Source organism: Culex pipiens, chromosome 2 (genome assembly GCF_016801865.2).
Source record: "Culex pipiens pallens isolate TS chromosome 2, TS_CPP_V2, whole genome shotgun sequence".
In the NCBI taxonomy this organism is placed as follows: Eukaryota; Metazoa; Arthropoda; class Insecta; order Diptera; family Culicidae; genus Culex; species Culex pipiens.
This window is the reverse complement of record NC_068938.1, coordinates 49,670,538-49,683,794: the sequence shown is the minus strand read 5'-3', so window position 1 is coordinate 49,683,794 and position 13,257 is coordinate 49,670,538. Positions and strand designations below refer to the sequence as shown.

At 46.4% G+C, this 13,257-nt stretch overlaps 2 protein-coding genes across 5 annotated transcripts in view; one reads left to right on the top strand and one right to left on the bottom strand.

The window, feature by feature from the left end:
- Window positions 1-13,257, bottom strand: part of LOC120415969 (nuclear hormone receptor HR78) — a 30,149-nt gene that overhangs the window by 3,786 nt on the left and 13,106 nt on the right. Inside the window, exons 1-3 of one of the 4 annotated variants that reach the window (XM_039577617.2) lie at window positions 4,077-4,368; window positions 3,644-3,977; window positions 2,655-3,570 (exon numbers count right to left, since the gene is read on the bottom strand). In XM_039577617.2, the coding sequence (XP_039433551.1) occupies window positions 2,655-3,570; window positions 3,644-3,962 (1,235 nt within the window). In that variant the 5' untranslated portion in view covers window positions 3,963-3,977; window positions 4,077-4,368. Of the gene's footprint in view, window positions 1-2,654; window positions 3,571-3,643; window positions 4,024-4,076; window positions 4,369-13,257 lie in introns of those variants that run through there. The other 3 variants (XM_039577615.2, XM_039577614.2, XM_039577618.2) reach the window with 3 other exon arrangements.
- Window positions 7,341-12,767, top strand: LOC120415987 (uncharacterized). The gene has a single exon (XM_039577642.1). The coding sequence runs from the start codon at window positions 7,341-7,343 to the stop codon at window positions 12,765-12,767; it is 5,427 nt and encodes a 1,808-aa protein (XP_039433576.1).

Sequence of the window (13,257 nt, the reverse complement as noted above, 5' to 3'; positions counted from 1 at the left end):
TTCAAAATAGGACCATTTGTTCCAGAATTATGGATTTTGAAAAGCCTCCAAAAAGTGTTGGCCAAATAAAAAAACAAAAATTAAAATGTCATGAAATTGGCGTATTTCGTGAAGAATTTCTCTATGCATATATTTTTTTATAAAATAAAAACATTTTTTTTTGCATAACATTAAATGTTTTAGAGTTGATGTGGGATCGATTTCGGACAATTTTACTGAAGAAAATGACATTCACCCTTTTTGAAATATTTAAAAATTAAAATATTTCTTTGAATATTTGAATATTTTGAGATTTGAAGATATCAGAAAATATTTTGAGGTTCGAAGATATCAGAAAAAGGCGAATCTCAATAAATTTAATTGTTCTCATAGCAAATTATCCCTTCATTGGTTGAACATAAATAATAATGTGTGCTCTATTGTACTAAGTACAAAAGCATCGAAATGTATATTTTTTTGGTAGCGTCTAATTGGCGACATATAAGGTATTTGACCCTATTTTGGGCCTATTAAGCAGATTGCACTTTTAATTTGATGTTTTCTCAAAGGATGCTATCGAAAAATTAAAAGTGAGAGTGTGGGCAACATGGAGTTAAACTTTCTATGAAGTTGCTGTGAAGATTACCATGGCACTTTGAAAAGTTTAACTCCATGTTGCACGCACACACTCTCACTTTTAATTTCTCGGTAGGCAGCTTAGTTTGTTATACACGAATAAGTTGGTTTTTTAATGCTCGAACTCGTACATTATAAACATTTTGATAAAAATACCTTATATCGTTGTAAAAGCGCAAAAAACTAAAACACTTTTTGCCCCTATTTTGGGGATATTGCTCCTAGCATCCGACCTTCAATGTACCTATTTTCGACCCACGTTCTGATTGGTTCAAATTCCGAAGCACGTGGCAATTTTTTTTGACTTACGGTTCAGCCCCAGCTCGTACAGTTCAGCTCCAAAAAGGTACGGTCACCAAACAGGCTAAATCGTTGTGCTGTTACAAGCCACAAATCAACATTAGAATGATTGATTTAACCAGTATCAGTAAAATTACGTGCATAAATCGCATGAGCATAATTGATTACATTAATTTAAGAGCTTTAAAGATCATTTAATATTTGTTGCGCAGCCAATTAATTAACCTGTCATGTTTGTAGAAGTGTCAAATGGACTGTAAATACAGCCATCGTCTACGGAATTAAGAGAGTAACTTTGATTAAGAATATAATTGATTGGTGTCAGTTGAGTGATTGTTTTTTTGAGACGGGATAATGCTAACCGCCAATAAAAACCTATTGGGCGTCATCCATAAAGTATGTCACGCTAAAATCGGCCAAAATTAACCCCCCCTCCCCCCTTTGTCACACTTTGTCACGCTGGCTCTGACCCCCTCTCATAAAGTACGTCACGTTTTGTCGGACCCCCCTCCCCCTCCGCACTATCTTGTTTTTTGTACAATTTTACACAGTAAAAAAATCATGGTAATTACATGGTACATCTTTTATGTCAGAAAAAATGTGTAATTTTACCTCTGAAAATGAGTAATTTTACCACTTTTCTGGTGTAATGACACTTTTTGAGTCTAAATTGAGGTAAATTTACATCAATAAATCTGTAAAATTCAACCTTCAGAAATCACAGCTTCGAAATTTACACATTTTTTTACTGTGTGGCATGATTTATAAAAAGGATGATTTTGAAATTCGGAATTCATTCGAGAATGTTTTTAATTTTTACAGGTTGCGTTTGGATTTTTTAAATTTTGTTCAATGTTGTAGTGATAAAAATCACCATCACAGTTTTTGAAGCATATTAAATCTATCATCAAAAACTCTGTTTCATAAAGCCTTGAATCGTGTTTGATTTATGAGTAAAAGTTATCAAACATTAAATTTTTAAAGCTATATTTAAAAAAAAAGTTCAATATTAGATAAATAGTCTAGCGTGACGTCACAGTCTCACGTACCCCCCCTCTCCCCCTTGTCATACTTTGTCACACTTGCGACAACCCCCCCTCCCCCCCTAGAGCGTGACGTACTTTATGGATGACGCCTTGCTAGTGGTTTGAGATTTAGGAGAAGGCTCTCATTCGTGTGCCGAGTGATGAAAACCGTGACGCTGAGTGTCAACAAGCGGTAATCAAAAGTGGTGAAAATTTTGGACCTAATGGGCAACTAGTAATTTTCCACGAAAAATTTGACGAGTGATATGTTTATTCCGTTTTTTCCTATTTAAAAGGAAATAGTGAATTATTTTTGCTCACCAAACTGAAGCTAATGACAGGAAGTATCATTCCCAAGTGGCAGTTTACTGTAAATTGACGGTGGAATGCACAATTTCGTCAAATTAAGTTTGGTAGGCTCAATATAGGTACTAGGCCCAAAATAATGACAAATACCCTACTTCGACAAATATTTGCAACGGCCTAAGTGCAAAATCATGAGAAAAGGACAAAACTAACAAAGTGGATTAACAGTCTGGACCCGGAGCCTGATTTTTCTGTTACATTCTTATCGGAATTCCATACAAACTGTAACGGGAATCGCAGGCACCGGGTCCTGACTATCAATATAGAAAATTATGATCCCTTGAGTTTTGTTCATGTCTTGCTCAATTTGTACTTTTTCAAAATTTCAAAAAACGTCTGTCAACTCACCTCAACATCGAAAACAGCTGGTTTTTCTTCATCCAGTGCACCGTGGCAAACAGCAGCCGCGATCCCGTCTCGCACACGTAGTGCGCACTCAGGTAGTTGGGCAACACGTTCGGCACCTGAATGTCGAAGCTCACGCATGTCTCACTCAGCTCCAAACAGCTTCCGTAGTCAAAGTTGAGACAGTCATCGGCGCCGCCTCCACCACCCGCACCGTTAGAATCTTCCCCGTTGTTGAGGAGAAGCAGCGGGTGTTCCGACTTGATTGTGGGGTGGTTGTGGGGCAGGGTTGTCGAGGAGCTGTTGTTGTTGTTGTTGTTGAGTTCGTGCTCGAGGTTCTGGATGAACTCGAGCGAGTTGCAGATGAGGTTCTTCTCGAGGGAGGTGTTGGTGGCAGAGGTTGGGTTGGGGTTGGAGGTGGGACTGTTGTCGCTGGTGTCCATGGGGGACGGTTTGGGGTGGGATTCTGGGGGGTCGAGTTGGGGTTGGGGTTGCTGGGATGATGGGGGTGGTCCGAGGCCGGACATTGCAATGGCCGTGGTGTTGAGGCCGATGAGGGCGGCGATCGAGTCGGCTGGGGTGGGGGGTGCGCGATCTTGGTGGTGGTGGTCTTGGGATTTGAGCGAAGCAAGACCGGTGAACGGGTTGGACGAGGAGGTGATGGAGGTGGACATTGAGGAGGCGATTGGTGGGGACTTGCTGGGGACCCGTTTGCTGAGGTTGGCCGTGAACTCGGCCAGGTTGAAACCGGGGAAGATGTTGAGGTATGAGGCGGCGTTGGCGGCCGCGGCTGCGGCAGCGTTGCTCTTCTGTTCGTTGTGGTACTCCTTGTTCCGGTGCGGGTTGTACTTGCTGTTGGGGTTCGGACCAGCCGAACCGTCCTTTTTGTCGATGATGGGCTTGCGCTCATGCTGGACGGCTGAAAGATAGAGGGTAGGAAGATCATTAGTCGTTGTGGCTCATCCGATGCTACCGCGGCGGTTGAGGTTTACAATCACTTCGCATTCCGCAGGCGAGGCACTTCTGTAGTCGGCAGTACTGGCACCGGTTCCGGTGATGCTTGGTCACCTCGCAGTTCATCGACCCGCGGCACTGGTAGCCCAACTGTTTGCGGATCGACCGCTTGAAGAAGCCCTTGCAGCCCTCGCAGCTGATGGCGCCATAGTGCCGGCCGGAGGCACGATCGCCGCACACCAGACACAACTCGATGCTCATGCTGTTCAGCGACGACAGGTGCTGCAGGCCAGCCGTTGATGCCTTGTCATCCAGGTTGCCGCCAAACGGGACTCCGGTCCCCGGTTCCAGTTTCATCTGTTGCAGGCTGGGCTTGATATCGAAATTATGGGGCTCCATTAGAACTATAAAAGTCCGTCTACACACCAGAACAACGACAAATATCGGAGAAAGGTCAAAAAGTGCAGTTACCTAAGGCCTCTCACTTGTGCGCGCTCTCCCCCCACCAAAACCAGTCACTTCCCCAACAGTCCTGTCTCCTCAAAACCGAAAAGGACTTTCACACCGCACTTGTCGCGTTACACTTGACTCAACCAAGAGTTACGTCACCAATTTCTACACACACACTTTGGATAGAGGTCAAAGCTCTCTCGCGGCGGCAGGTTCTTCCCGCATCTAACATTACTTTGCGCGGTCGTTCTCTCACTGCTGTTGATGATGGGATGGTCTAGGTCTGAATGAGTTGAGTTGAGCGGCTGAACTACACACTGCTGACGACGACCGACCAGCCGACTCAGTGTGGTGTTGTGTGCTGCTCTGTGTATTTAATCGACATGATACGGTTATTCGTTCTTTGGCGAGCGACGAGCGAGCGGGGAAAGGTATGCCCTCGTTGAAGGGGAGCGAAGGCAGGGGTGCTTACACTTTTTATGCTGTGGGGTTGTTGGTGAGGTATGTTTTGAATTATGTTTTGCTGATAATTGTTCTACAATTGCGTTGAAATAACAAAAAATATTTTGCAGGACAAATTAGAAAAATATATTTATGAGTTTAATAGGTGGTAAACTTCTGAAATATAGTCCAGACAAAATTATCCAAAATCCACACAAAAAAAATCGGATGCTCGAATCACAAAAAAATCGTTGTCTTATTGAGGGTCGTCAAGCTATTCAAAATATTACCCCAAAAATGAGTCTAAAATATTCTGAGATTATGTAACCTAAAATGGAGGGTGTCAGGCTGATTAATCGCTGAATATTGAGAGTTTTCATTTGGTTCTGGTACAGACAATCAACCACTCAAATTTGACTATTTTGGGATCGCTGAACTCGCGTTTAACTTTTAAATTGAATGAAAATTTCATGAAAAAAGAGAAAAAGTTTTTTTTGTGGTTCGATTGCCCAAAGATCTTTTAATCGAACCTCGGACTTGGAATAATCTAGTCTGGATTATATATCAATTTTAAACATTGTTAAAAAAATAGTTAATAAATATCCGAGAAAAAAATATTTCAATTTTAATTTCCAAAATAGAGGAACTTATTATTTTTTATTATTTTACCGAAGATAAACTATTGACTACAGATAGTATAATATAAGAAATCATGTTTTTTTGAAGAATGCAGGAAATATTCCAGTTTATTTAAAAATGCAAACTGTAAAAACTATCTACAATTAACAATCGTTTGCTAACATTTTCGTATGCAACGTTTTAATCCCCTACGAATCAACCTTCGCCTAAAAACGAGCTTTTAACAAAAGTTCTCCAAAAATATATTTTTTTATCTATTTTTGATTTCCATGCATTGGAAAACGAAATTCTTAATTTTTTAGGATATTACGATTGTATGACTTGTACAGTATGACATTTTTAATCAAAACATGTATGCAGTCATTAAAAAAAAAATAAGCAAATTTGTTGTCTTTAAATTCGATTGTTTTTAAAGAATCGTTATCTCTTCACAATACTAAAAAAACGGAATTTTGAAACAAACATTTTAGTGTTGAGTTAATCAAATATTAAAAAGTTAATTTATAAAATTAATATTTTTATTTTTTTTTAAATAACCATATTTTTCTGAAAAGTCCTAACCACCAAAGACACCAAAACGATCAGAAATTCCTTCCCAAGATTCAGATTTACAAATAAATAAGATGATACAAATATATTGAATTTTTAAGGTTTTCGATGAGAATTGCTCATTAAATAAGATTAGTTTTATATGCACCTTTATAATTTTAAAGTGATTTTAAACTAAATTGTTAATACATATTTTCTATTTAATTGTTTATTGAATATAAAACATGTATCTATGAATTAAAAAAAACAGAAAATAAACTTTTATTTCGTTAAATATACAAGTTTATTGTATTTATCTTTGTAAAACATCCCTCCTTCAAAATTAGGTGGAAAAATCAAAAGGCAAATACATATTTAAAAAAAAAAACTAAAAAATTTCATTGGAAGTTGAAGTGCAATCAGCTTAAATCAAGTGAAAATTTTCGATGTTTTTTGTAATTTTGTTTTCGTCAAATCTTACATTTTTTGAAAACTAATGATTGCAAAACAACTTGTTAAATATTTAAATTTTTATACATTTTTTTTTGCTCTCCCTCGACCCCAGTCAGAGCTGAGGGAAAAAACTTTAAAATTATTTGTACCAGCCTAAACAAACAATGAAAAATTAAGTAAACTGTATGAATCAAATAAATTAACTAACAAACGAAAGTTTAAATTTGTTTTTTCATCTATAAGTTTCTTTTTTCTTTAAATGTTTTGAAGTAAGGCTGTTGCAAATATTTTTTAATGTTTCTCTCGAAATAATATTTTTTTCAAGAATCTTCAAAATAAAACGGAAATTTTAGTGTACTCAGCTCAAATCAATTTTAAATGCACTGTAATCATCAGCATGTCTGGGCTTTTTCAAAAATATTTTGAATTTGTTTTTCGCTAATTTTTTTGGCAATTAGATTAGTGCGCTGACCACTGGGACGCGCAATCTAGTTTTTGCATGCTAATTTTCATTTTTTTTGAGTCGCTGTTTATTTGCTTGGGTGAGTGGTTATTATAAATAAGTTAAGGGATTTTATAAAATGATCATTATATTGCATGATTATATTTAATTGATAATATAACAACACTTTAGTTTACACTAAATACATTGTTAGTCGTAAAATAAGGGTTTTCAGTTTAGCGTGCACAACTTTTATATTTTTGTTCCCACCTTTAACTATCTTGGAAATAAACCTACCTTAAGTTTTTACTTGTCGCTCGCACAGAAAGCACGCGCGTTTTTTCTCTCTGCTGAAAATTTGAATTGAAAAATACAGTCCGCTTGAAATTCGCGAAGTTTTTGGAGAACATTTTGGTCCTTCATGGCCGGATAGCTGAAGTAGTGTCCGGGAGTGAAAAGTGACGGATTAACCGGTGGGGAAATCCGAATCGAACTTTCGCGAGCGAAGTGTTTGCGAGTGAAGGCGTGGGGCGCGGGGCGTAGCACCCACGCGCGAAAAAGTGCTTTATTCCGGAAGTCAGTGGACGGGCGGCTGTAGAGCAGTCCGAAAAGAGACGGTTCCGGAAGAAATAAAGTGCGAAAACCGACCCGTGGGGTCCGCGTGTGAAAAAGTGCGAAAAAGACTCGGAGTGGTTCGTGGGGCGTAGTAGCCACGAGGCGAGAAAGAGTCTTCCGGCTTGGGGCGTAGCACCCTTCTTGTGAAAAAAAGAGCATGGAAAAGCATGACTCTGCCGCGTACTCCTAAAAGCGTGAAAAAGAAGAAGAAGAACACGCCCAAGAAGAATCGGGAAGTGCAAGAGGAAGAACACGAAAGCGGTGACGACACGAAAAAAGAAGTGACCCCGGTGAAGAAGCAACTGGAAGAGCAGCGTCGGAAACAGAAAATCCGAGAAATGGAGGAAAAGCTGAAGGGGCTCGTTCAGCAGAGAGGGGCAGTGAAAGGGAAGCTCACGCGCCTGAAGACCGCTCTTACGCAACGTGCCGGGACGATAAACCCGAACTTGCGTAAAGTGAACTTCCTCAAGATGCACCTGGAAACCGTCAAGGCCTGCTACTCCGAATACAACGGATTCCAGAACGAGATCTACGCGCTGGGCCTCTCGGAAGATCAGAGAAAGATTCACGAGAGCCAGTACGAGGAGTTCGAGATGCTGCACAATATGTTGGTCGTCGAGCTCAACGATTTGTTGGACGAAGTGTCCAAACCCGTAGCGAATGCTGCCCTGGTTCCGGTTGCTGCCGCGAACGCCGCTTTGCAGAACTACCTCCCGCCGTTGAGTGTGCCACTCCCGAAGTTTGACGGTACCTATGAGACGTGGTACTCGTTCAAGTCCATGTTTCAAAACATCATGGCGCGGTACACCAACGAGGCACCGGCGATCAAGCTGTACCATCTCCGGGACGCGCTGATCGGCAAGGCAGCCGGCGTCATCGATCAGGAAATGATCAACAATAATGATTATGACGCGGCGTGGGCTGTCTTGGAGGAGCTGTACGAGGACAAACGTGCGATCATCGATCGGCACATTGACAACATCTTCGCGCTGCCGAAGATCACCCGCGACAACGCCGCAGAGCTCCGGAAGGTCATTGACATCTGCGTGAAGAACACCGAAGCCCTGAAGAAACTGAACCTCCCGGTCGACGGACTGGGGGAGCAGATGGTCGTGAACCTGCTGGCCTCCAGAATGGACAAGGACACGCGCAGAGCATGGGAAGCAACCCAGAAGGCGGGTGTGTTGCCGACGTACGAGGCCACGATCACGTTCCTGAAGGAGAAGCGCAGAATCGCGGATAAGCTGGAGCAGAACAGTGAAAGTGATAAAGTGAAACCGCAACGTTCGGTAACGAAAACGAAGACGCTGGTGGTGGCCAGCGAAGCAAAGTGTTCAGTGTGTAACCAGGATCACGAAGTGATTAAGTGTGAGCAGTTCAAGCTGAAAAGTGTGAACGAGAGGTACAGCCACTTGCGGAAGCATGGCCTGTGCTTTAATTGTCTGAGGAAGGGGCACCGCACCGATGGGTGCACGTCGACGAACTCGTGCCAGAAGTGCAGCAAGCGGCACCATACCCTGCTTCACACCGACGGGCCAAAGAAGCAGGAACCGGCTGCCAACACGGCGTCAACAGTTGCCCAGAATCCCAGCGCAGAAGGCCGCACTCAATCCGTTCCACCGGCCACGGGGGGATCGTCCCAGTCTGGCGAAGGTCTGACACTCTGCACCACATCCGAGGCCCCAAGGAAGCAAACTCTACTCTCGACGGCTGTAGTGCTGGTTTACGGCGCCGGCAGCGTACCCTACCTGTGTAGGGCGCTGATTGACTCGTGTTCACAGAACCATTTCGTGACCGAGCGCTTCGCTAACCTGTTGGCGAGCAAAAAGGAACGGGCTGATTACCAGGTCAGCGGATTGAACGGGGGAACGACCAGAATCAGTCACCTGGTGCGCGCGAAGGTCAAGTCCCGCGTTGGCAACTTTGCTGCCGACCTCGAGCTTCTGGTGGCCCCGAAGATCACTGGCGACGTGCCGGTGAAGACGATCGACATCGCTGGGTGGAACTTGCCACCAGACGTTGAACTTGCGGATCCCAACTTCAACCAGCGAGGCCGAGTCGACATGCTGCTCGGAGCGGGCATATTCTGGGATCTCATGAAGGCGAAGAGAATCACGCTGGCGGCGAACCTCCCATCGCTCAGAGACACGGAACTGGGCTGGGTGGTCGGTGGCGTGATGTCAGAATGTACACCAGTGATCGCACGTACGTTCTGCACCGTGAACGAGGACGAAGAGCTGAACAAGCTGCTGAACCGGTTTTGGGAGATCGAAGGAGTCGAAGATCTGCGGCGACCGGTGACGTCGACGGCTGAAGAGAGTCTCGAGCACTTCCGGAGCACGTACAGTCGGAAGCCAGACGGGAGGATTGTTGTTCGTCTTCCGTTCAACGAGCGCAAGAGTGACCTGGGTGCGTCACGAGACATGGCGATCCGTCGGTTCCTGAACCTTGAGCGGCGGCTGGATCAGCAACCCGACCTGAAACGAGAGTACGCCAAGTTTATCCACGAGTACGAGCAGCTTGGACACATGAAGGAAGTCGATGTCGGACCGTCCGAACCACCTGGATCCGCGTACTACCTGCCGCATCACTGCGTCTTGCGGCCCAGCAGTACAACAACGAAGTTGAGAGTCGTGTTTGACGGCTCGGCGAGAACGTCGACTGGAGTGTCCATAAACGACGCACTGAAGGTTGGGCCCACGGTACAAAACGATCTGCTGTCGATCCTGCTGAACTTCCGCTGCTACCGGTACGTCTTCACTACGGACATCCCGAAGATGTTCCGCCAGATTGAGCTGCACCCCGAAGACACGCCGTACCAGCGCATACTTTGGCGTGACGACCGATCGCAGCTGTTGAAGGTGTTCGAGCTCAAGACGGTGACTTACGGCCTGGCGTCATCTCCGTTCCACGCGACGATGGCGTTGAACCAGATTGCGGAGGATGGCGAGAAGGAGTTCCCGTTGGCCTCGGCGGCACTGAAGAAATCGTTCTACGTGGACGATGGACTTTGCGGAGCGCAGAGTGTAGAAGAAGCCCGACTGCTGAGTCGAGACTTGCGCAAGCTGCTGAACACCGGCGGCCTTGACGCGCACAAATGGTGCGCGAACGATCCAGCGATTCTCGAAGAAGTTCCGGAAGGCCTCTGGGGAACAACGTTCGACCTGAAGGACGCGGCTGCCAAGTCGGTCGTGAAGACGCTGGGTGTGGCGTGGAACGCGTCGCAGGACTGGTTCACCTTCACCGTGTTGCCACCTGAGGAGGAAACTAAGCCGCTGACGCGGCAGAAAGTACTCAGCGAAATTGCCAAATTCTTTGATCCACTTGGCCTGGCTGGTCCGGTGGTGACAACTGCGAAGCTGATCTTGCGGAAGGTCGGCACGTTGAAGAACATCGGCTGGCTGGACCCGGTCCCGGAGAGTGTGGCCAACGAGTGGCGTCGATTCCGGAAGCAGCTGCCTGCACTGAACGATTTTCGGGTTTCCCGGTGCGTCTACGATGAAGGGGCAGAACGCGTGGAACTCCACGGTTATTCCGACGCGTCGGACGATGCGTATGGCGCCAGCGTGTACGCACGCAACATCTACCCGGACGGCGAGATCACGATGCGGTTGATTTGCAGCAAGTCCAAGCTCCTCCCGAAGAAGGTCAAGAACGTCCCGAAAGAACTCAGCACTCCAAAAGGCGAACTTGAGGGTGCGCTGCTTCTCGCTGAACTGGTTGACAAGTTGGTAAACGTTGTCGATGTTTGCTTCGATTCGGTAAACTTGTGGTGCGACTCGCAAGTGGTGCTGAGCTGGATCGCGAAGAAGCCCGATGACCTGGAACTTTTTATGGCCAACAGGGTGAGGAAAATCCAGCAGCTGACCAGTAAGTACCGATGGGGATACATCCCGACGGATGACAATCCTGCCGACCTGATTTCGAGAGGGGTGATGCCCCAGAACTTGATCCAGCGGGTCATTTGGAAAGACGGGCCGGTGTCGATGAACAATCGCACAATCGAGGTTGTGCAACCCCCTCTTCTCGACGGCGCGGACCTCCCGGGATTGCGATCCTCGAAGTGTCTGGCGCTGGCGGCGCCGATTCAGCGATTGCGGATCTTCGACAAGCTCGGAGATTTCCGCCGACTGCTTCGCAGCATGAGCCTGGTGGTGCGGTTTGCGAACTACATCATCTCAAGAAGGAAGGTGGTGGTGAAGGGCTTGCCGACGAGCGAGGAGCGCGCGGCGGCGCTGAAGCTAATCCTGCGCTTGGTGCAACGAGAGACGTTCCAGACCGAGCTGTTGGCGTTGAAGGAGAACCACTCGCACCGTCTGCGAGGACTGAACCCGTTCATCGATCCTGACGACGGCCTTCTGAGAGTTGGCGGTCGGATCAAACAAGCTTTCGTGCCGTACGACAGCCGACACCAGATCCTGATGCCTGCCAAACACCCTGTCACGGAATCCTTCATCCGCTACGAGCACGTAAAGAACCTCCACGTGGGCCAGAAGGGCCTGCTTGCGCTGATACGCCAACGCTTTTGGCCGATGAACGTCAAGACGACTATCCGGAAGGTGATTCGGGGATGCGTGACGTGCTTTCGAGTCGATCCAACGAAGACGGTTCAGCTGATGGGAGATCTCCCGTCGTACCGCGTACAACCCGCGCCGGCGTTCTTCAACACTGGAGTTGATTTCGCTGGGCCGTTCCTGATCAAGTCGCTGACCGCAGCACGAAGGCCGATGATGACGAAGGGGTACGTGTCCCTCTTCGTGTGTATGAGCACACGAGCCATACACCTGGAGCTGGTCTCGAGTCTGACGACGGAGGGGTTTCTCGCTGCCTTGCGGCGTTTCACTGGACGGCGGGGCCTGGTGAACAAGATGTACTCGGACAACGCGACCAATTTCGCTGGATCGGAGACAGAACTCGAGCGGCTGGCCAAGCTGTTTGCCGAGGAGCAGCACATCGAGCAGGTGGAGGAATTTTGCAGCAGTCGCGGAATCACCTGGAGTTTCATCCCGCCGCGCAGTCCGCATTTCGGTGGGATCTGGGAAGCTGGGGTAAAATCGGTCAAGCATCACCTGAAGCGAGTAGTCGGCAATCAGAAACTCACCTTCGAAGAACTGACCACCGTGCTGGTGCAGATAGAAGCCGTGCTGAATTCGCGGCCGTTGACGCCGTGCTCCAACGACCCGAACGATTTGACCGCCGTGACCCCAGCCCACTTTCTCATCGGACGAGAAATGCAAGCGGTTCCAGAGCCGTCGTATCTCCAGCTCAAGCAGTCGACGTTGTCCCGCTGGCAACACGTGCAGGCCATGCAGCAGCAGTTCTGGAAGAGGTGGATTGCGGAGTATTTGCCGGAGCTGCAGAACCGCCAGAAGTGGTTCAAAACCATCAAGATTCAACCGGGCGCTTTGGTGCTGATCAGCGACCCGAACGCTCCGCCGATGCAGTGGCAACTTGGTCGGATTATCGCACTGCATCCCGGCAAGGACGACGTCACCAGGGTGGTGACACTACGGACGGCGAAGGGCGAGTGCAAGCGTGGCGTGTCAGAGATATGCCTGCTTCCGCTGGACCAGGAGATGACGGAGGAGGATTGAAATGCACCATTTCAATGGGGGAGGATGTTAGTCGTAAAATAAGGGTTTTCAGTTTAGCGTGCACAACTTTTATATTTTTGTTCCCACCTTTAACTATCTTGGAAATAAACCTACCTTAAGTTTTTACTTGTCGCTCGCACAGAAAGCACGCGCGTTTTTTCTCTCTGCTGAAAATTTGAATTGAAAAATACAGTCCGCTTGAAATTCGCGAAGTTTTTGGAGAACATACATCATACAAAACACATACGAAACTGTAAACTGGAGCATTTGGTACGGTATGTCCACGCATCCTTCCTCCCCTGCAGATTCTGTGAAATATGATCCGTTCTCAGAATCCATTGCGGTAAACACAACGCAGTAGGGCTGGCCGCTTTAATTTTTGCAATACATTTTCGGGTTTTCTCGGATGTACTACAATAATTTATAATGACAAGAAAAGTGGTTGGGGCGTAATCTAATCACAAGACTTTCCAGCATGCTTTCATCGGAC